The 22,059-nt window shown below is 61.8% G+C and overlaps 1 protein-coding gene across 1 annotated transcript in view; it reads left to right on the top strand.

The window, feature by feature from the left end:
* The window catches only part of MYO15A (myosin XVA), a gene marked incomplete at its 5' end in the record, with an annotated part of 50,842 nt that overhangs the window by 9,193 nt on the left and 19,590 nt on the right, over positions 1-22,059 (top strand). Inside the window, 38 exons of the mRNA XM_081218628.1 lie at positions 2,026-2,129; positions 2,206-2,269; positions 3,157-3,270; positions 3,788-3,949; positions 5,002-5,115; positions 5,706-5,764; positions 5,851-5,974; positions 6,892-6,987; positions 7,351-7,482; positions 7,987-8,112; positions 8,786-8,863; positions 9,389-9,537; positions 9,644-9,689; positions 9,825-9,949; positions 11,112-11,229; positions 11,538-11,713; positions 12,222-12,306; positions 12,952-13,005; positions 13,104-13,185; positions 13,263-13,393; positions 13,836-13,931; positions 14,356-14,591; positions 15,971-16,152; positions 16,451-16,523; positions 16,719-16,907; positions 17,135-17,295; positions 17,403-17,497; positions 17,997-18,117; positions 18,316-18,383; positions 18,456-18,533; positions 18,692-18,872; positions 18,964-19,096; positions 19,423-19,528; positions 19,667-19,739; positions 20,783-20,904; positions 21,079-21,138; positions 21,577-21,652; positions 21,936-22,051. Coding sequence (XP_081074754.1) covers positions 2,026-2,129; positions 2,206-2,269; positions 3,157-3,270; positions 3,788-3,949; positions 5,002-5,115; positions 5,706-5,764; positions 5,851-5,974; positions 6,892-6,987; positions 7,351-7,482; positions 7,987-8,112; positions 8,786-8,863; positions 9,389-9,537; positions 9,644-9,689; positions 9,825-9,949; positions 11,112-11,229; positions 11,538-11,713; positions 12,222-12,306; positions 12,952-13,005; positions 13,104-13,185; positions 13,263-13,393; positions 13,836-13,931; positions 14,356-14,591; positions 15,971-16,152; positions 16,451-16,523; positions 16,719-16,907; positions 17,135-17,295; positions 17,403-17,497; positions 17,997-18,117; positions 18,316-18,383; positions 18,456-18,533; positions 18,692-18,872; positions 18,964-19,096; positions 19,423-19,528; positions 19,667-19,739; positions 20,783-20,904; positions 21,079-21,138; positions 21,577-21,652; positions 21,936-22,051 — 4,305 coding nt within the window. The remainder of the gene's footprint in view (positions 1-2,025; positions 2,130-2,205; positions 2,270-3,156; positions 3,271-3,787; positions 3,950-5,001; positions 5,116-5,705; positions 5,765-5,850; positions 5,975-6,891; positions 6,988-7,350; positions 7,483-7,986; positions 8,113-8,785; positions 8,864-9,388; positions 9,538-9,643; positions 9,690-9,824; positions 9,950-11,111; positions 11,230-11,537; positions 11,714-12,221; positions 12,307-12,951; positions 13,006-13,103; positions 13,186-13,262; positions 13,394-13,835; positions 13,932-14,355; positions 14,592-15,970; positions 16,153-16,450; positions 16,524-16,718; positions 16,908-17,134; positions 17,296-17,402; positions 17,498-17,996; positions 18,118-18,315; positions 18,384-18,455; positions 18,534-18,691; positions 18,873-18,963; positions 19,097-19,422; positions 19,529-19,666; positions 19,740-20,782; positions 20,905-21,078; positions 21,139-21,576; positions 21,653-21,935; positions 22,052-22,059) is intronic.

The following is a 22,059-nucleotide window of genomic DNA, read 5'->3' as shown; positions in this document are numbered from 1 at the left end:
GTCGGGGAGGATGGCGGAGGCGCGGGACGTGGCTGGGTCTGAGGGGCTGGGCCGGGCAGAGAGGAGCTGTGAAGATGTGCCTGCTGGCTGGGGTGACCGTGGACTCGCCTCCTGGCCGCTGTTGAGCCCTCTCCTGCAATCGGACGGTCTGGCTCTAGGGTCAGTTTCAGGTGAGGCTGGGTCCAGGGTCTCAAACGACGTCCCTTGTCTCGGCCTTGCCGTCCCGCATGTTTGAACGTCGTCCTCATGTGTCTCCCGTGGTCAGCACGATGGTGCCACAGCACCACGGCCCACACTGCCCACCGGGCCAGGAAGTCTCAGGACTCCCTCTTGTTGGACTGGTTTTGGCCACGCGTCCTCACTGGATCCAGGCGTGCCTTGATCAGCTGAGGTCTGGGCCACAGGCTCCATCTCTGGGCTGGGAGCGAGACAAGGGTTCCCCGGGGTAGGGGGTCAGGGTGGCTGGCTGCTGCTCAGCCCGGGCCACAGGCACTGGCCCACCCGCGGGTTGGGCTGGACGGCCCCACGGGGCCAGATGTTCCCACTCCTGGCCGTGTGCCCTGCCCTGTGCTGGGCACTAGAGGAGAGAACCCACCCCCAGGTGCCCATAAGGGGCACCCAGGCCAAGGGACAGTACAGGCCAAAGCCCAGGCTGACCCTGACTCCCTAAGCACCCCCAGGCCGGCCCCCATGTCTCTCTGGGCCTTAGTCCACTCCTCTGTACGGTGGGCACAGTATTTCTGGGACTGAACGACACTGTGGGTGAGCAGATGGAGGGAACCGGCACCGTCCCCAAGGTAACGTGTATCATTTCTGTGCACACCGGGCCCCCTACTTCTCCTCTAAGAGTTTATCCTGAGGAAATGATGCAGCCAGAGAAAGCACTGCTTACATCGCCGAGCACGGGCTGTGGTGCTTTGGGCCCTTGCTCTTTCCGACCCTGGAGTCCCGAGCACGCTGCCTCACCACTCCCAGCCTCAGTTTCCTGATCCGTAAGCAAGGGCGATATTAGGACCTACCTCGTAGGAACGTTTACGATGCTGTAATTGGGGCCAAAGGTCTGGCATGCAGTAGGTGCTTAATAAGTGGGTGCTGTGATTAGCTACAACACCCCAGCGGCTCTGCTCTCATAAAATGCTGCCCCCCATTTCATCCATTTAGCAGATTTTTTTTTTTTTTGTATGTTTTGGCCGCATAGTGTGGCACGTGGGGATCTTAGTTCCCCAGCCAGGGATGGAACCCGCACCCCCTGCAGTGGAAGCGCGGAGCCCTAACCACTGGCCCACCAGGGAGGTCCCCCCCCCCAGCAGGTGTTTGTTGAGAGCCTCCTACTGCCAGGTCCTGTGTGGATGCCAGCACCAGGCGTGTGTGCACAGAGTCCTCCCTGTGGGGCTGACGCTCTAGCGAGAGATGTGGACGTACGAAGGGCTGAGGGCTGCAGGGGGGCAGAGCGCCAGTGCCCAGAGGCTGGCGCGGGCACAGTCAGGGGACTGCAGTGCTGGGCAGAGTGGGGAGGGGACAGGAGATGGGGCTGGGCCGAGCAGGGCCTGGAGCCCGAGGGGAGGGAGCAAGGCAGGGCAGGTAGGAGGCCCTTCCAGGAGACTGGGTGGTTCACGGCCGGCGGTGGCTGGGGAGGGGGCAAGAACACCCCCAGAGCCCTTTGGCAGTAAGGCCCAGCAGACCCCCCACCTGGGGTCCGCTAGCCCAGACACCTGGGGCTCTGAGGCTCGGGGGTTTGCTCTCAGCTGGTGGCTCTCCTGCCTGCCGAGGGCCCGGAGGGCTTGGCCACTCCCTCCGCGGTCGGAGGCCCCGGCGTCCTGGGGGGAGCCGGTCGGTCCCGCGGGTGACCCGCTTCTGTTCTTGTCCTGCCCTCCTCCTCTGTGCTGGCGGCTCCTGAAGATAAAGGTATCAGGGGTGTGTGTGCGCATGCTTGTGCGGTGCGGGGCTGCATGGGGTGGGCGGTGGGGGACCTGGGGAGGCCCCCGCGGGCTCCCCGCAATGCCCGAGTCTTCCTCTGGCGCCCAGATCCTGGAGGCCACACCCCTCCTGGAGTCCTTCGGTAACGCCAAAACTGTCAGGAATGACAACTCCAGCCGCTTTGGGAAGTTTGTGGAGATCTTTCTGGAAGGGTGAGTGGGCCTCGGTGGAGCCCCCGGGGCCTTGCGTGCATGGTGCCCAGCATAGCTGACTCTGCTCCCTCCCCAGGGGCATGATTTCTGGTGCCATAACCTCGCAGTACCTGCTCGAGAAATCCAGGATCGTGTTTCAGGTGTGTCAGGATGGGGTCGGGTGTGGGGTGTGCAGACCCTCTGAGCCTGGCACCTGGCTGAGCTGATGAACGAGTCTCGTGGGGGTGGGGGGTGGGGTGGGGTGTGTGTGTGTGTGTGAGAGAGAGAGAGAGAGAGAGAGAGCGAGCCTGTGGCTGTGTCTCCTCCCCTCCCCTGTGACCCGTCCTTGTCCCTGAGGCACACCTGGCCCCATCCTGCTACAAGGCCTTCGCAGCGAGTGTTCCTTCTACCTGGAGCACTCTTCCCGCAGACAGCTGCGTGGCCGAACCCCTCACCTCCTCCAAGTCTTCGCTGAAGGTCACACCCCAGGGAAGCAGCCCTGGTGAAGAAATGCAGCCCCCCCCGCCCCCCACCACTGCCCACTCCCTTGGCTGCGTTGTTTCTCTGCAGAGCGCTTCTCGCCACTCACGGAGCTCTGCCGAGGGTCTGTCTCCCCTGGTCAGCAGGTGGGCTCCCACGAGGCCAGGGACTTCTGTCTGCCTTGTTCCCCTTTGTGTCCCAAGGGCCTGGCTCGAGGCCTGGCCACAGTCTGCGCCCACCACCCTGGCTGGCCCTGCGAGTACACGTCTGGTCCGTGGACACACGTGTGCAGAGGCTTGTGTAGCTGGTACCCATGCAAAAAGGGCCACCTTTCTCTCATTTCTCCAAGCAGAGTGAAATCCTGCCCAAAGCCCCTCCCCACCACCACACCAGGGTCCCCCCAACCCCCCGCCAGTGCCAGGCTGGGGCTCACTCGTCACAGGGGCACCAGTCTCACCTGAGGCCTGTGTGTGTACTTGTATCTGTGGGCATAGCTGAGCTTGTATGTGTGTCCGGGGTCACCTAGGTCGGCGGCTCCCCTCTCTGCAGCCTCCAACCCACCCCACAGGCCAAAAACGAGAGGAACTACCACATCTTCTATGAGCTGCTGGCTGGGCTGCCCACCCAGCTCCGGCAGGCCTTCAGCCTGCAGGAGGCCGAGACCTACTACTACCTGAACCAGGTGAGAGCCAGCAGGCGTCTGAGGGCCCTTGGCCTGGTCCCCTCCCCCCATCACTCCGCGTGGGCCGAGAGAGCCAAGTCGTGGCATCCTGATGGCCAGCGAAGGTGATGGAGGTTTGGGAGGGTGAGTTTGGACTTGGCGATGTCTCATCGTGGCAAGGGGGACAGGTGTCTTTGGGGTCCAAAGCCAGGGTAGGGGAGGCCGACCTGATTCTTCGTTTTTCTGGAGCCTAGAATAGAACTAAGTGGCCTGGAGCGACTACATTTCCTTCCAGAGCCTCACTTTCGTCGTCTGTAAAATGGGGACAGCACAGTCCCGCTTTGCAGGGGTGTGTGAGGATTAGAAGAAGGAAACGTACACGAAGCCCTCAGCGCAGGGCCTGGTGTGCGGTGCCCGCTCGGAGCCTCCGACCTTCGGGAGTGGAAGGAGAACTGGGATCTCCGGCCACACTGCAGGCCGGGGCAGAGCAGGGACCTTGAGGGCTCCTGGCCCCCACCCGACCCCTGCCCTCGCCCAGGGTGGGAACTGTGAGATCTCAGGGAAGAGCGACGCGGACGACTTCCGCCGGCTGCTGGCCGCCATGGAGGTGCTGGGCTTCAGCGCCGAGGACCAGGATAGCATCTTCCGCATCCTGGCCTCCATCCTGCACCTGGGCAACGTCTACTTTGAGAAGTATGAGGTGAGGGGACACCATGGCCGCACGGCCCGCTCCCTCGGGACGTGGGCATCCTCTGGAGGCTGAAGAACTGGCTGAAATACCGCCGGCTCACAGCCAGAAGCACAGACCATTTGGTCTTTTTCCCCCGCTTTGGGGTTGTCATCTTTTTCTAATTGACGTATGAGAGCTCTTTATATACGTTTAGGGAATCAGCCCTTTGTCTCTAGGGTGAATTGCAAATATATTTTCTGGTTTATCATTTATATTTTGATTGTTTACAGGTTTTTTGCTGTTTCAGTTTTTGGTGGGGTTTTTTGCTATGCAGATTAAAAAAATTATTTTCAGGTATTTCATTTATCAAGTCATATAAATTTTAGATTTTTTAACATTTTATTTTATTTTATTTTATTTTTGCGGTACGCGGGCCTCTCACTGTTGTGGCCTCTCCCGTTGCGGAGCGCAGGCTCCGGATGCGCAGGCTCAGCGGCTCACGGGCCCAGCTGCTCCGCGGCATGTGGGATCTTCTTCCCGGACCGGGGCACGAACCTGTGTCCCCTGCATCGGCAGGCGGACTCCCAACCAATGCACCACCAGCGAAGCCTGAGATTTTGTATCATTTTAGAGATCTATCTCTCTAAAATTATAAAAGCCTATACCTATAATTGTTTGAAGACCTTTTATGGTTTCTGTGATTATTTTTTAACATTTAAATCTCTGGTTTATCAGGAATTTATTCTAGTAAGGTACAAGGTAGGGATCTTGTTTTTTTGTTTAGATAGTGACTCAGTCTCTCAACTTGAGAAATATGTATTTATCCCTTACTGAAAATTCCTGTATATGTTTGTGTCTAACTCCTGACTTTTTTATCGTGCTTCGTTGACCTGTTTACGAACTGTGTCTGTCCCCACAGTGTTTTAATTATTCTAACTTTATGTTGTACCATCTCCAGGGACCCCTGTACTCCTCTTCTGTTTTAGAATTTTCCTGGCTGTTCTCGCTTGTTTCTGTTTTTTATAGGAACTCGTATAAAAAGCTTATTTAGCTCAAAATGCACTCCTGTGGGTGCTTTGCAGACGGACGCACAGGAGGTTGCCTCGGTGGTGAGCGCCCGGGAGATCCAGGCCGTGGCCGAGCTGCTGCAGGTCTCCCCCGAGGGCCTGCAGAAGGCCATCACCTTCAAAGTGACCGTGAGTCCCTGGGTGCGGGGTATGCCATCGAAGCCTCCTGCCAGCCCTGGACAGAGCTGCTTTGTGCCCCGTCCTGTGTGGGTCCCCTGCCCCTCTCACCCACCTCCCCAACCTGTCCATCTTCTGTGTCTGGCCCAGAGGTGGGTAACCTCAGACCCCAAAGGCATGTTTGGCACCAGTCTCCAGGCCTTTGCATAGGTTGTTTCCCCTGCCTGGAATGCTGTTCCCTTTTTCACGCCTACTGATCCTCAAGCCCTGACACAGGTACCCTCTGCTCCAGGGAGCCGTCCCTGACCCCTGGCTGGGCCAGTATCTCCCACACCCCTGCCCTCCCCCTCCCCTGGCTGATGTCACCATTGTGTCTGCTTCTGACTCTGTCTCCCCCCTCAGACCGGCAGCCCTCATCCCACCAGCAAGCCAGGCAGAAGGGGGGACGAGGGTGTCTGTCCTGCCCCTGGCTGACTTTGTGCCTGAGACAAGTCACACCATCTCCCCGGCTCCCCTCCCCACGCCCCCAACCCCCAGTCCTCTGGGGACTTTCCGGAGGTGGTGGCCAACCCGCTGTCACTCAGGGGCTGCATCCCCCGCAGGAGACAATGCGAGAGAAGATCTTCACCCCCCTGACTGTGGAGAGCGCTGTGGATGCCAGGTGAGGCCACACCTCCCGCCTAAGCCCCAGGTCCCCCGCCCCCTCGCTGTGCCTGCCCCCCACCCCAAACACCATCTCTGCTCCAGGGATGCCATCGCCAAGGTCCTGTACGCGCTGCTGTTTGGCTGGCTCATCACCAGGGTCAACGCGCTGGTGTCCCCGCAGCAGGACGCGCTGTCCATCGCCATCCTGGACATCTATGGCTTCGAGGTGGGGCCCCGGGGGCTCTCTCACACCATCATCTGTTCAGGGCCCTCCCCTAAGATTATCTCCCTCCACTTGCCCACAAGCACTCCCTGGGGCCTCCGGGCGCCAGGCCCTGTGGGCAACACCAGGGACCCCAGAAAGAACCAGACCTGTGCCCTGCCCTTGGGACGCTTCCAGGAGGGACTGGGTGGGATGAGGATGGACACTGACAAACACATGTGGTCAGAGCTGTAACAGAGGCAGCCTGGCGCTGGGGGAGCCTAGAGAAGAACCCTAGCTGGGCAGACCTCAGGTAAGGTTTCCTGGAGGGGGAGGAGACGTCCTGAGCTAATTCCTTAAAAACCAGTCAAGGCATTTGAGGTGGAGGGAACAGCCTATGCGGAGGCTCAGAGGTGTGGGCCGTGGTGTCTGGGGAGGTGGAAGTCATCTGGGCGGTTAGGGTGGGGGACATGGAGAGAGACAGGCAAAATCAGAATAACAGAAGTGGCAGCTGCTCCCGTGGCACCTGTTGTATGCCAGCTGGTGTCCTAAGCACTTTGCTTCTTAGTTCACTTAATCCTTACAGCCACCCTGTGAGGTGGGCACTGTCGTTATCCCCATTTTACAGGTGGGGAAACTCAGGCGTGGGGGGCTTAGAAAGCGGCAGAGCCAGGATTGGAACGTAGGCAGAAGGTTCCAGAGCCTGGGGCTTCAGCCACTGCATGTGCCACCTTGCGTGGGACTGTCAGGTTCTCACCTGTGCACAGTCGGAGCCACTGAGGGTTCTGGGCAGGGGGTCTGTGGGAGGGGCTCCAGTTTGCTGAAACTGCGGCCGCGGAAGGCGGGGATGAGTCTGCACGGGGGGTGGGCAGGCCCTGGGCGGCACGGACGGGCTGCTGGCCACGGAGGGGCTGGACCCAGCCTCACCACACGCCCAGCAGGACCTGAGCTTCAACAGCTTCGAGCAGCTGTGCATCAACTATGCAAACGAGAGCCTCCAGTACCTCTTCAACAAGATTGTCTTCCAGGAGGAACAGGTGAGAGGCCTCCGCCAGCTCTCTGTCCCGTCCCCGCTGGCCGCTGGGCCTCCTTGGATGCAGATGGGTTGTGCTGGGAATCAGCACACGCGAAAGCCTGTGTTATGGAGGGGCAGGTGCAGGGGTGCTGAGCGCAGAGAAGAGCCCCTTGGGGAGTCCTCCTCACCCTTGGCAGGGCCGTTCCAGGCCGGGGGAGGAGCGGGGCCCAGAGGAGGTGGTTCATGTTGCCCTGCTGGGGAGTGAGCTCCCTGGGCTGGGAGGCGTGCACGCAGAGGTGCCCTGGCCAGGGCCCCGCATGGCGTCTGCCTGGGGGACGGGCTGGGAGGGACCCAGGGCTAGGAGGCAGAGGCCCGCCGCCTGCAGGAGGAGTACATCCGCGAGCAGATCGACTGGCAGGAGATCGCCTTCGCCGACAATCAGCCCTGCATCAACCTCATCTCGCTGAAGCCCTACGGCATCCTGCGCATCCTCGACGACCAGTGCTGCTTCCCCCAGGTGAGCCGTGGCACTGTGTGAGCCTGCTCAGGACGCTGGACGTCTCTGAGCCTCGTGTCCTGCATTCCTCTCTGCTCTGGCGTGGGGTCGGGAGCTCAGGACACCCAACCTGCCATTCAAATCTGGGGTGACTGAGGCTGGATGGGGGCTCGGGACGAGGGGCTGCACCAGCCTGGGAAGTCATAGAAGGCTTCCTGGAGGAGGTGACCTTGTGCTTGGGCCTCAGATTCTGATTGGAAAACACAAGGGTGGGATGGGTGCTCTGGGCAGTGGGACTAGAGCGTGCAGAGACAGCTGAGCTGGATGGGGAGCAGCTGGGAGCACACCCGTCTTCAGGGTCCACTTACGCTGCCCCAGCCCGAGCAGTGGGCAGCCAGGGGAAGCGGGGACTTGTTCCTCCTCCCCGGTGCTCGCTGGGGACCATTCAGGGCTGGAGAATTTGCCACTAGGCGAGGAATGGGATGCCAGGCCCCTGTCCACCCGCTGACCGCCGCCTACCCCCAGGCCACAGACCACACGTTTCTGCAGAAGTGCCATTACCACCACGGCGCCAACCCACTCTACTCCAAACCCAAGATGCCACTGCCCGAGTTCACCATCAAGCACTATGCGGGCAAAGTCACCTACCAGGTGAGACCCAGAACCATGGCCTCCAGTGCCCTTCCCCACCGCTGGAGACACTCGCACCTGTTCCAGTTTTGGTCCTGCTGATCCTCAGCTGTGTGACCTTGGCCAAGTCACTTTACCTCTCTGAGCCTCAGTTTCCTTATCTGGAAAGTGGGGATGATAATAGTGCCCGTCTCACGGGGTGAGTGAGCGAAGTCCAGGGCCAGGGCGGGTGTGATGAGGAGCCCCCATCAGCGGTCACTGTCACCACTGCCATCTCGGCTCATTCCTGTCCTGGAGACGTCTCAGGCCAGGACTTTTAGCCTCTGTCCCTACTGGGCCTCATTTTCCTCATCCGTAGAATGGGCACAGGACAGCATCCTCACTGAGGATGGGGCCAAGACGTGGACTGGTCGTGTGAAGCTGTGGCTACTGCCCCTGCCCTGGGAGTGGAGAGGCTAGTGGGGCAGGAGGGGAGGGGAGGGGACCAGAGCAGGGGGAGGGGCCCGTCCCTCCTAGGATACACAGGGAGGCCGAGGCCTGGAGGGGCAGGGCCAGGGTCACCCGGGGCTGTGAGCCCCTGACCCACCGTCAGGAGGAGGGAGGAGGAGGGGGGCAGGCAGGCTGACACACCCCGGGGCTGCGTGTGGTTGGGGCGGGGACCAGCCCGAGCTGCCCCGCCCCTCCCCCTTTCCAGGTGCACAAGTTCCTGGACAAGAACCATGACCAGGTGCGCCAGGATGTGCTGGACCTGTTTGTGAGGAGCCGGACACGGGTGAGCGAGCCCCTCGCCACCCCAGCCCCCCGCACCCTGAGCACCCAGCCCACCATTAGGCCCCTCTCCCAGCCCGGCAGGTGGGGTGGTACCCCAGCCCGGTCCTGCCTCTGGCTCACCCCACCCCGTCCCTCCCTGAGCGGTTCTTCCATCCCCACACCTTCTCGGCCTCCACTTCCTCCTCTGTCAAGTGGGCACCCTCCCCCTGAAAACATTGCCAGAGTTCACGGCCAGGTCTGTAACAGGCCACCTCGGAGCCAGGCACGGAGTTAGTGCCTGTGTGTTCCCCAGCCACGGGCGGGCCCCTTGAAGGTGCTGAGCACCCTCACTTGAGAGGTATGCCAGCCGGGAGGACGTGGCCTCGCAGAGAGGACAGGGGTCCAGAGGGTCACTTTTCTGATCCCTCTGGTCCAGAGACTGACGCCTTTTGTTCTTTCCCTGTCTCTCTCTTTCCTCGTTTTTGCCTCTGGGTCCCTCCGCATCCCTGTCTCCTGTCTCCCGCGCCTTGACTGCTGACTGGCCCAGGTGGTGGCACACCTCTTCTCCAGCCATGCCCCGCAGGCTGCCCCTCAGCGCCTGGGCAAGAGCAGCTCTGTCACCCGGCTCTACAAGGCGCACACGGTGGCTGCTAAGTTCCAGCAGTCGCTCCTGGATCTGGTGGAAAAGATGGAGAGGTGGGCGCGGGCACCCAGCCTCACCTCTGACCCACCCTGTGACCCTCAGGGGTAAGCACCCTCCTTCTCTGGGGCCTCACACTGCCCTCCTCCCACCCCTGTCCAGGTGTAACCCCTTGTTCGTCAGGTGCCTGAAGCCCAACCACAAGAAGGTATGTGATGGCTGAGGTCCCTGGGGGAGCCAAGTCCTCTCCCCATGCTGTGTGACCTTGGGTGAGTGGCTTTGCCTCTCTGGCCCTCCGTCTGTTGGGCCAATGTGCGGGCTCCCTATCTGAGCCTTCCCCCAGGAGCCAGGCCTCTTTGAGCCAGATGTGGTGATGGCCCAGCTACGCTATTCGGGGGTGCTGGAGACTGTGCGGATCCGCAAGGAGGGCTTTCCGGTGCGGCTGCCCTTCCAGATGTTCATCGACAGGTACCTCGGTCAGGGTGGTTCTGAGCTCCAGAGACCCCTTCCCAGCCCACCATGGCCCTAGGAATACGCAACCCAGGATGAATAGGGCTTGCCACGCACAGTTGCTCAGATTGTGCAGTATGCAAGACCAGCACATGCCAGCTGTTATATGGAAGATGTATTTACTGTTTTGCATTTTTTCATAGTTTTATTATGTGTGTGTGGATTCTAAAGAGTAGTGATTTTAATAGTTATTTTGACAAGTTTCCAGCAGATGGCGGTAAATCACCTTATTCTACTGAAACAATTTATTACAGTTTTTGGGTTGCTCAGTATTTTTTTTTTTTAATTTTCATAATTTTTAAAAAATTAATTGATTTTATTTATTTTATTTTGGGCTGCGCTGGGTCTTCGTTGCTGCGTGCGGGCTTTTCTCTAGTTGCAGCGAGTGGGGGCTACTCTTTGTTGCGGTGCGCGGGCTTCTCACTGCAGTGGCTTCTCTTGTTGTGGAGCACGGACTCTAGGCGCACGGGCTTCCGTAGTTGTGTCATGCGGGCTCAGTAGTTGTGGCTCATGGACTCTAGAGTGCAGGCTCAGTAGTTGTGGCACACGGGCTTAGTTGCTCCACGGCACGTGGGATCTTCCCGGTCCAGGGCTCGAACCCGTGTTCCCTGCATTGACGGGTGGACTCTTAACCACTGCGCCACCCGGAAAGCCCTAATTTTCATAATTTTTGAGCTTACTTTTAAGGCCTCTTTTATTTTATTTATTTATTTATTTATTTTTGGCTGCATTGGGTCTTCATTGCTGCACGTGGGCTTTCTCTAGTTACGGCAAGCGAGGCTACTCTTCATTGCAGAGCACGGACTTCTCATTGTGTTGCAGAGCACGGGCTCTAGGCGCGCGGGCTTCAGTAGTTGTGGCACATGGACTTAGTTGCTCCGCGGCATGTGGGATCTTCCCGGACCAGGGATCGAACCCATATCCCCTGTATTGGCAGGTGGATTCTTAACCATTGCGCCACCAGGGAAGTCCTCAGCAGAGTCTTGAGGACAGAAAGCCTTTTCCTGGTTAGAAGACATTATGAGTAGAGGCACTGCTGGGACTCGGGCTTCCGGGAGACGGGGGCTGGGGGCGGTGACCCCAAGGTCACCCACCCCCACGCTGGGTTTGGGCCCTGCAGGTACCGCTGTCTAGTGACCCTCCAGCACAACCTGCCAGCCAGTGGGGACACGTGTGTGTCCGTGCTGAGCCGCCTGTGCACGGTCACGCCAAACATGTACCGCGTCGGCGTCAGCAAGGTAAGTCCCACCGGCACTCAGCCCCTGGGTGCCCCACGGCTGGAGCCTGTGGGCTCAGAAACACTCAGGCTGCAGGCTACTGTCCCAGAGGCCATCCAGTCGAGCTGGTAAATGGATGCTGATCCTACCTCCGGACTTTGCCCGGCTGTTCCCACTGCCTAATTCACCATCCCGCCTTCTCCCGCCTCTCCAGACCCAGCGCATCCTCCACCCTACTCCAGGGCTGCCTTGTCTGTCTGCCTCCATGGACTTTTGGAGAGGCAGTCACATGGCCTTCCCCTGCCTCAGTCCTTGCCTCCTGCCCTCAGCTGTTCCTGAAGGAGCACCTGCACCAGCTGCTGGAGGGCATGCGGGAGCGCGTCCTGAACCTGGCAGCCCTCACGCTGCAGCGCTGCCTCCGCGGCTTCTTCATTCAGCGGCGTTTCCGCTCCCTGCGCCGCAAGATCATCTTGCTGCAGAGCCGGGCCCGTGGCTACCTGGCCAGGTGTGGCCCAGAGAGGGCAGGACTCCCTGGAGTCCAACGGCTAGGCTCTGGGAAGGCCGAGCCTGAACTTGGGTAGTGAGCTCCCTGTTCCTGGAGGCATGCAAGCTGAGAGTAGGGCCTCTGCAGGAAGGGTGATCAGACTCTCTGTGTCTCTGCTTTTGGATGTCCTTCCCTCCCACCCCCTGGTCCTTGTGACTGGTGGGTGGGAATCCCTCCAGCCAAGAGGGTCCCCCTGCCCCAGCATGTCCCATACCCTGGGACTACAACCTGATTGGAGGTACATAGTCCAGACGGTTTAATCCAGGTCTTGCCACTCAGGTTATCGTGTGACCTTGGCCAAGTCACTGCCCCTCTCCGAGATTGTTTCCCTTTGTGCAGAGGGCCCCGGAGTGAAGTGTGGGCACTGATACCCAAGCAAGGCAGGTGTGGGCGTCTCTGTCTCTTGGTCACTCATGACCCCTGCCCTGAAACCCCCCTACTCAGACCCTCCTTTCCTCCCCACACCCAGGCAGCGGTATCAGCAGATGAGGAGGCGTCTGGTGAAGTTCCGGGCCCTGGTGCACACGTGCACAAGCCACCGGCGTCACCTCAAGGTGCTGCAGGCCTGCCCCTTGCCCTCCTCCCAGAGCTGGGCCTGCCCCGTCGGGCTCCGGCGGGGGCAGCAGGAACAGGGAGGAAGCACTTGGCCCCCAGGCAGAGACTGCTGGTCTGGGCGGGCTTGGGTTCGAATCCCCGTTGGGCCCTCTGTAGCTGAGAAATCCCCACCCACCCCTTGGGGATGTGCAGGGAGTTGAATGAGAGGCTGCATGGGAAGGGTGTGGCTAGTGCAGGGCTCACAGCAGGGGCCCCAGTAACCGGGCATGATTAGAATTTGGTGACCTGAACAGCACTGGCTCTGGTGTTGCTCTTGCCTTCATGCCAGTCTCAGCTTATTGTTGTATAACCCACCGCCAGACAGACAGACATAACCCCAAAGCCCCGAGGAGCTGCGCCTTTACTGGAGGTTCTGTGGGCACCGGGGAGGGGCCCCGTCACACGTCTCTCCGCTACTTCCCAGAAGTCCTGTGCGTCTCTCCTTCCCCAAAGTGTCACTCTGTGCCTTCTGCCTGTGTGTCTCTCGCTGTCTTTTCCCACACCACGTTTCTCTGGCCGCGCCTCTGCCCCCTCGTCTGTGAGGTGGGCCTGGGGCCATCGCCTCTGCCCGCCGCTGCCCGCCCTGACCATCTGCTCTCCTGCAGCCAAGGGCGGAGCGGAGGCTCTGGGTAGCGGAGGCGTGGCTACGGGGGCAGGAGGTGGGTGCGGGGGTCCGGGTGGCCGCAGGGGACAGGAAGGGAGGCCGGCAGGTGGGGGAGCAGCAGGCCTGTTTCCTCACCCTGTGCCGTCCCCCCAGGAGCTGAGCAAGCGGCAGGTGGTGGCCGTGGGGCACCTGGAGGTCCCGGTGGAGCTGGCTGGGCTCTTGCGAGCAGTGGCGGGTACATCAGCGCCAGGCGGTGTGGTGGGAGCGGGTGCGCGAGGGGACCAGGCCCCTCATGGCCTCCTCTGTCCACAGGCCTCAGGATGGGCCAGGTGCCCCGGGTGGCCCCCGTGCGGACTCCCCGGCTTCAGGCTGAGCCCCGGGTCACGCTGCCCCTGGATATCAACAACTACCCCATGGCCAAGTTTGTCCGGTGCCACTTCAAGGTGAGGGCTGGCAGAGGCCCAGTTAGAACTGACACTGTCCTCAGCCTGGGGCTGGCTCCTGGCCACACCCTGTGGGATCAGGTATGAGCCTTTCAGTTGCTGGGTCTGGGTCGTGAGGAGTCCGGGGTCTCCAGGGGCCCTGGATAGCAGTGGAGGGCCCTCGGGGGCTCGGGACGTGGCTGTTTGGAAATGTTTCAGAAATTTAACGAGCGGTGGATCCACAGCACATCATCCCTGCTCCTCATTCCCTGCCCTCCGAGGGGGCCTCACAGGGGCTCTGTCACCGATACGCTGGTGTCTGCCCCTCTGCCAGCCGGTTACCCGTCTGCACACTGGGACCTGTGTTTCCCAGGCTGCTGTGCCCCGACCTGGCCCAGAGCAGTGGATCCAGACGCGTCGTCTGTCCCAGCTCTGTGCCCACGTGCCCGCCCTGTGCCCCCAGGAACCTGCCTTCGGGATGCTGACAGCGCCCCTGAGGACGCCTCTCACACGGCTGCCAGCGGAGTATCATGCAGAGGCCGTGGGCATCTTCAAGCTGGTACGGGTCTGCCTAGACCACCTTCGAATTCATAGCCTCTGCCCCCGAGTCCAGATGGCGAGGCCCCTCGCCCTGCCCTCCTGGACCTTCTAGTAGCCCAAGCCATGAGCCTGGGAGGGATGGGGTCGGATATGCATGTTAGAAAGTACCTTCTGGGGCGTGGGTGGTGCAGGAGGTGAGGGGCCTCCTGGAGGCCGGGCGTGCGGGGAGGGGCTGGGGCTGTAGAAGGTTTGTGAGCAGGAGAACCTTGATTTTTCCCAAAGGCTTGGTCACCTGGCCCAGGCTATGGCTATTACACCGTAACATGGGGGACTTTCATATGGGCAGGGGGACATGGGAAGGACACGAGAGGGATGTGGGGTGGGGGTGGGGACCTGGTGGGAACAGCCCTCCGAGAGGCCCAGGAGAGTCTGTTTGTGGCCAGATCCTGCGTTTCATGGGTGACCCCCAGCTGCACGGAGCCCGGGACCACGTCTTCGGGAACTACATCGTGCAGAAAGGGCTGGCGGTGCCCGAGCTGCGGGATGAGATCCTGGCGCAGCTGGCCAACCAGGTGTGGCGCAACCCCAGTGCCCACAACGCTGAGCGGGGCTGGCTCCTGCTGGCCGCCTGCCTCGGCGGCTTTGCGCCTTCCCCGCGCCTCGACAAGTACCTGCTCAAGTGAGTGGAGCTGGGGGGCCCAGGGCGGATGCCAGGTCAGGCTGGGCCAGGAGGGAGGCTCGGTCCTTGGAAGCTCAGGCTTGGGGGCTGGCCTGGGGCTTCACTGCGGAGGGCAGGAGTCGGGTGAGGCGGGATACAGGGCTTCTGGGACTCGGAGGTAGCCAGCCCAGGTTGCGGGGAATTTGGAAGAGAGGCGCTGACCTCTCACATCGTGGGGGGCGGGGTGTAGCGGTATGGTTAGGAGCGTAGACTCTGACAGTCTGTGTTCAAATCCCAGCTCAGCCTCGTATGACCTGTGTGACCTTGGGCAAGTTACTTAATCTCTCTGAGCCTGTTTCCTCTCCTATAAAACGGGGCTGATAAGAGTACCTACGTAGTAGACTGTGTGAGGATTAAATGTGCAAACACGTGTGAAATGCTTAGAACAGAGACAGGCTCACGGTAAGTGCTGTGTGCATGTAGCCGTTGTCAGCATCCTGGTCTTGATAAAATGATGGTGATATTGATGTCACCGTGCTGGGTGATAAGAATGATTTGCAAGCAGGCCCTGGGCAGCATCCTAGTTCTGACACTTACTTGCTGTGTGACTGGGGCCAAGTCACTGCCCGTCTCTGAGCCTCATTCCTTACCTGGAAATTGGGGATGGTAACAGGACCCACCTCACAGGGTAGCTGTGAACTACAGAGCGTGCAGAGCTCCCCGGAGCCTTGTGCAGTAGGGGCAGCTCCCTTGGCCGGCTCTGGAAATCTGTGCCGGGGGCAGGGCCACTACCTGCCTGCTGGGCTTCCCGTGGGCACGGCTCTAGCTTCCCTCCGGTAGCTGCTGTCTGCCTGCTCCTCTGGTGCTCCTGGCCAGGCTGCCAGCGGTGGGGAGTGGGCAGGGAGCCCGGCACGAGGAGTGCCCGCCACTGATAGGGATCAGGCTGGCTGGTCCTGGGTCAGGTTGAACCCTCACGGCCGTCTCTGTGAACTTGGAAGCAGGCTCAGAGAGGGCCGATGACTGCCCGGGGTGGCCTGGTGAGGGAACGGAGAGAGTCCCCAGAGGCCAGGTCTTTGCCCACACCCCCCGCAGACCCTATCCTGGCAGTGACATTTTGCTCCAACAAGCTTAGGTGGGCCAACCTGGAACCTCTTTGGCCGTCCTTGGACCTCTGGCCTGGACACTTTCCACTTAGCCCAGGAACTCTGGGCTGCCCGAGATCATTTGTAGACCACTTTCAGAGCTCTGGGCCGGCCTGGGCCCTCTGACTAGCCTCGGGGTCTTCCCCCACTCCGGCCAGCCTCGGGGTCTTCCCCCACTCCGGCCAGCCTCGGGGTCTTCCCCCACTCCCGGGCAGCCTCGGGTCCCTCCTCATCCTCGCACCAACTCCTACCCACCAGGTTTGTGTCTGACTATGGGCGGAATGGCTTCCAGGCTGTGTGTCAACATCGCCTCATGCAGGCCATGGGCCAGGCCCAACAGCAGGGTTCTGGCGCTGCCCGCACCTTCCCTCCGACCCAGCTCGAGTGGACAGCAACCCAGGAGAAGGCCGGAATGGCGCTGGACGTGGGCTGCTTCAACGGTGAGCTGCCCTCTCCCTGCATGGTGCTGCTCCCCGCACCCCCCGCCCCTGCCCCATGGCGGGGCAGCCGGAGTCAGCAGGCGCCAGTAGCCTGGGGTTAGGAGGCGCTGGGGAGGGGCCTGCGGGATGTAGCCCTGGAGAGAGGTCAGTGTGTGTGGGCACACGGGGGCTGGACCTGGAAGCGGGGAGGGGAGCCAGGGCCGTGAGATGCAAATTCAGGGTCCAGGACGAGAGCGCGGGAGTGGCAGGACTGGCCCGCAGATGCTCCGGGCTGAGCCCTGCACCTGCTGCCGCCCAGGTGACCAGTTCTCCTGCCCAGTGCACTCCTGGAGTACGGGGGAAGAGGTGGCTGGAGACATTCTGAGGCACAGGTGGGCTCCTGGAATGCCCCACCCAGTGCACCCCTGTGCACCTTGGAAGGAGGAAGGGAGGGGCGAGAGGCCAGGCCCCCAGCCCCGGAGGGTCCACTCCGGCATGAGTGATGTCTGGCTCCCATCCCAGGGTCTCCCCTGCTGGTACCTCTTGGCTCTGTTCCTTACTCCCAGCCCTTCGCGTGCTGTCTCCAGGGGGCTGGCCGACGGCTGGCGGGGCTGGACGGTGGCTATGAAGAAGGGGGTCCAGTGGGCAGAGCTGGCCGGCCACGACTACGTGCTAGATCTGGTGTCGGACCTCGAGCTACTCAGGGAGTTCCCGCGACGGAAAGCCTACTTCATCGTGGGTGCAGAGGGGCCCACGGCTGGCAGGGGAGGTCCCAGGTAGAGATGGCCTCTCCTGGCACAAGGCTCCCCCTCCCGGATGCTGGCGGTGGGGGACTGCGTTCTGAACTTAAGCTTAGAGGTCCTCACGGAGGTGGGGCTCGCCAAAGGGCCCTGCCTTTAAAGGGAGAGAGTCAGCCAGTTCCGGGGCGCAGGAGAGAACGGGGGTTCTGGGAGGGCTCTGGGTCTCTGGGGGGTCAGCTGCTCTGTGTTCTCCATCCCCACAGGGTGTTTGGAAACAGCTGGGACTCGGACGAGGATGCGCCCGCTAGGCCCCAGCCCCCGGGGCATGTGCCCGTCGTGGCCAACTCCGATGGGTACTGCAGCCACAATGAGGACGGTACAAATGGGGAGATTGAGGCCCAGAGAGGGACAATGACCCACCAAGGTCAACCAGCAGTGGCCGCTGTCTCTGGTGGGGAGGGAGCCTGGGAGCTGGGAGTGGTCATCAGCAGGAGAAAAGAACTTGACTTTTGTGTCCTCCAACCCCGCCAGACTCAGACAGCCTTGGGGAGCCCGCTGTGCCCCACAGAGGACTGGACTGCTACCTGGATAGCCTCTTCGACCCCGTGCTGTCCTACGGGGATGCGGTAGGGACGCAGCAGGGCATTTGCAGACCACAGCACGGCGTGTGCACACAGGAGCCTCTCTCAGCCAGGGTCATGGGGTGGCGTGTCCCCTCTGGATCTCTGCTGGGGGTCAGGCAAAGGATGAGGGTGTCCTAACAGCTAGAGGTGCTCGGAAGGACCCACAGCTGGGGGTCCAGGACACCCTGGGAGCGGCCCCTGGGCACCCTTGCTCACTCTGGGAACTCCCAGGAGCCCGTCCAAGGCATAACGTGAAGCCCTGAGCAGGGCGCAGCCCCTTTGAGCCTCAGTTTGCTCCCCCGTGAAAGGGGTGGTTTGGGGCTCGCAAGGTTGCTGGAGGCCTGACCGGGGTGCTGTGTGGCAGAGGCCGGGCACACAGCAGATGCTGGCCGGTGGGAGGCCCCCGGGATGCAGGCAGTGGTGGTGTCAGGTGCCTGTTGTCTTGGAACCTGGGGAGTACGGCACTGGGGCAGTCACTTGAGCCACCTGCTCCTGCTCCCAGGACCTGGAGAAGCCAACAGCCATTGCCTACCGCATGAAAGGGGGAGGCCAGCCTGGTGGAGATGGCAGTAGCGGCAGCAAAGGCAGCCCCCGGAGACCTCCAGAGCCAAAGCCAAAGCTAAGTCAGTGCCTGCCCCCGGTCGGTTCCAGGGTCGGGCAGGGTGGAGCCCCTCGGTTCTCAGGGCTGCTTTGGCCCTAGAACAGAGGCAGCCTCGGCCGTGGGGCGAGGTTGAGCCGGCGGAGGAGGGGCAGGCATGGTAGGGAATCCCCCCCCATCTCCCGAGCCTCTGGATCCACGTCCCCTGACACGGCCCCCCCAGTTCCAGGCCTGGACGCCTCCACGTTGGCCCTGCAGCAAGCCTTCATCCACAAGCAGGCTGTGCTGCTGGTGAGTGCCGGGGTTGGGGGCTGCGGGGGGCGGAGCCTGGGCCTGCCCGCTCACCACCGCTACTCTCCCCAGGCCCGGGAGATGACCCTGCAGGCCATGGCGCTCCAGCAGCAACCCCTGAGTCCCAGCCCAAGGCCATCACCCCCAGAGGTGAGCCTGGTTCCCCAGGTGAGTGCTGTGGTGCCCTGGGGCATCGCTGCGCCTCTCTGAGCCAGGAGCCCCCCTCAACCCCTCTTGGGCAGACGTGGGGTCCCTGAGAGCAGACTGATGTGTCCCGGGAAGTCCACCCCACATCCCGCTCTCCACAGAAACCCCTAGCGCCAGAGGCCCGGCCGAAGTTCGTAGGCACTGGACTCCCGGCCAAGCCCGTGCTCTTGCGCTCCGCTCCAAAGCCTGTGGCTCCCGCTCCTCTGGTCAAGGCCCCGAGGCCCCCCACCAAGCCCGTTGCTGCCCCCATTCTAGCTCAGGGCCGGGTGCCTCCAGAATCCAGTAAGTGTCCTCTCCCGGCCGGGGGGCCTCCCACTTCCCAGGGCAGGGCTGGGAGGGCAGTCTCACCTGTGCCCCCACGCCCCTGCCGCAGCTTCGCCCGGCCTAGAGCTGGTCCGGTCCTCGACCCTCAACTCGGAGCACTTCCCGCAGCCCACGCAGCAGATCAAGGACATCGTCAGGCAGCACCAGCAGCCGCCCCGGGGAGGCCGGCCCGAGGCCTTCAGGTCAGCCTGGCCTCCCCAGCCCTCGGGCCGTCCAGACGGCGGCCTCCCCACGGGCCTGCGCGGCCGCCACCCATGTGCCCGTCCGCTGGGTTCGCAGCGTCCCCCGCCCAGCAACTTTTAGGGAGTGAGTCTGTTCACACAGGTGGTCCAGATGAGCCACCCGGGCAGAGGGAGGCCAGGACCGCTCTCTAGGGTGTGCTGTGTGACCCCACACCCGCCTCTGGTCCTCTCTTGGTCCTCGTTTATAGTGATGGGGGTGGAGGAAAAAGTTCCCTATTGTAGGATTATGTGGCTGGGAAGAGGAGACTCAGTGTCCCACCCACCAGGAAGGACGGCGGGAGGGTGTTCGTGAAGCGGCCGGACCCCCACGAGGAGGCCCTGATGATCCTGAGGGGGCAGATGAGCCATGCAGCGGCGGCACCTGGCGCCCAGGTGAGGGGCAGGGTCTGGCTGGGCCCAGGTGGAACAAAGGACAAAGTGGGGCCTCTGGGGGAGCCTCAGAAACCAGCTGCCCCTAGAAGCTGTGGCCTTGCTGCTCCCCCCTGAGCGCTGTCTTTGGGGCAGGGACAGGTCCCCAGAGAGGCCGTAGCCCTGGTGAAGCCAGTGACCAGCACACCAAGGCCATCCGTGGGGCCCACTCCAGGTGAGGGCCAGGAGGGAGGGAGGGAGGGGCCTGAGGGCAGGTGTCCAAGTGTGAACACAGGTGAGACTTGGTCTGTGTGACGGTGGCAGGTGTGTCCGTGTCCCTGGACCCGTGTGGACCTACAGTGTGGATGTCTGTGTAATTGCATCAGCACTTAACACTGATTTCAGGCCAGGCCCACTCTGACTTCACTAAATCTTCACTAAGACCCTTCAACACAGTACCATTTGTGCCTCTAGATGTTACAGGTGGGGAGACAGGCACAGAGAGGTTAAGTGACTTGCCCAAGATCACACAACTCCAAAGTATCAGATCAGGGATAGAAACCCAGGCCTCCTGGCATCACAGCTGGAGCCCTAACTTCTGCATCCCCTGCCTCATGGCAGCCACAGCCATCTTAACAGAGATCAGTTGGTTCGCGTCACGCCCTGCCAACAACGCTCCAGTGGCTCCTGGGATAAACTCCAGACTCCTCACTGTGGCCTACGTGACACAGCATGACCTGCCCACCTCCCCAATCCCACCTCCTCCCGCTCCCCCCTCAGACACTCCGTTCCTCACTGTTTCTGGCACACACCAAGCTCACTCCTGACTCAGGGCCCTTGTCCTTGCTGTTTCCTCTGCCTAGAATGCTCTTCCCGGAAGATCTTTGCATGCCCGGCACCTCTTCATCATTCAGGTCTCAAGTGTCACCTCCTCAGAGAGGTCTGCCCGACCACCCAGACCGAACGCCCCTCACAGACCAGCCCCCAGACTTCCCTAAGTCACCGGTTTTATTTCCACCCCAGCTCCCGGCACTGAGAGCTCTGTCCTTTCTGAACTGTCTGTTCCGCCCACACCTGCTGGGGCCTGGCCTCCAGGCAGCGGCCTGTCTGTCCTGCTCCCGGGCCCCCCGGCCCCTGGCTGGGCCTGCAGGTGCCGGGTCTCTGTGTGCGGGGAGGAGGGCTGGGCTGTGTGAATGTGCACGTGTGCCCGCGTGATCAGGTGTGTCTACGCCACGGGCCAGGAGGCCTGTCTGTCCCAGCCCGCTCCCGCCCCTGCAGTGCTGTCCTCACGGTCCCTGGAGCCGGCCGAGGACCCCGTGCAGACGCGGCTGCACCGCCTCCTCAGCCCCGACTTCTACGGCTACCAGGATGCCCCCTGGCAGATCTTCCTGCGCAAAGAGGTGTCGGAGCCCGGCTGGGGCTGGATGGGGGCTGAGGGGCCCGAGAGGGGCTGGAGACTGGGTCAGGGCAGAGCTGAGCCAGGGTCAGGGTCAGAGCGCAGCTGGTGCGAGCGAGTGGGGCTGCAGCGGGGGAGGGGCCTCCAGAAGGTCCTCACGGAAACCCCGCCCCCACAGGTGTTCTACCCCAAGGACAGCTACAGCCACCCTGTGCAGCTGGACCTGCTGTTCCGCCAGGTGAGGGCCTCTCCTTCCTAAATGCCTCGTGGACTAGGCAGGGCACGGGATGCGTAGCCTAGTCGTCTGCAAATCCCCCTCCTTGGATTTGGGGTCCTCGACCACAGTGAGGAGGGGAAGCTGTTCTGCCAAGTCCCCCACTGTAGACAGGGTCGAAGAGCCCACTGTCCCACCTAACCAGACTCACAGCTGGTCTGAGCTACACGGGGCCTGGGGTCCAACCCAAGCCCCACCATACAGATGAGGAAGCTAGGGCTTGGGGAGGGTGGAGGTGAGGAGAAGGGAGAGGGTCCTCGGAAGTGGGACCTGATTTACACAGATGACCCCACTGTTGCGTAAAGGCACCCCTGCCACATTCCCAGTCGTCCTAAAACAGTCCAGCGTGGGCTCCCGGTCGGGGGAGTCCCACGGGCTGCCCGCGTCACACTCGTCCCACAGATCCTGCACGACACGCTCTCCGAGGCCTGCCTGCGCATCTCTGCGGAGGAGAGGCTCCAGATGAAAGCCCTGTTTGGTACCGTGGGGGGCCAGGGGGAGGGAAAGATGTCGATGGGGCAGCCAGCTAGACCCCGCCCCGCCAACCCTCCCCGCTCTGCTCCTGGCCTCTCCCACGGCCCGGCCGCAGGTCTGGGTTGGGCTCTGCCTGACCGGCTGTGGCCTCGGCTGTCCCTGTCTGTCTGTGGACATCAGTTTCCCAGAATGGACACTGGGAACACAACAGACTGACACCTCCTTGCTGAGGGTCAGCCTCCCCCCATGCCATGTGGGTCAGTCCTGACCCGACCTGTGTCCCTTAGCCCAGAAGCAGCTGGACACACAAAGGCCCTTGGTGACAGAGAGTGTGAAGCGGGCCGTGGTCAGCATTGCACGCGACAGCTGGGAGGTCTATTTCTCCCGCCTCTTCCCTGCCACGGTGCGAGC

The sequence above is a fragment of the Mesoplodon bidens genome, assembly GCF_964165515.1.
Source record: "Mesoplodon bidens genome assembly, chromosome: 19".
Classification (NCBI taxonomy): domain Eukaryota; kingdom Metazoa; phylum Chordata; class Mammalia; order Artiodactyla; family Ziphiidae; genus Mesoplodon; species Mesoplodon bidens.
The sequence above is the reverse complement of the archived record's forward strand: the minus strand, read 5'-3'. Positions and strand labels throughout refer to the sequence as shown.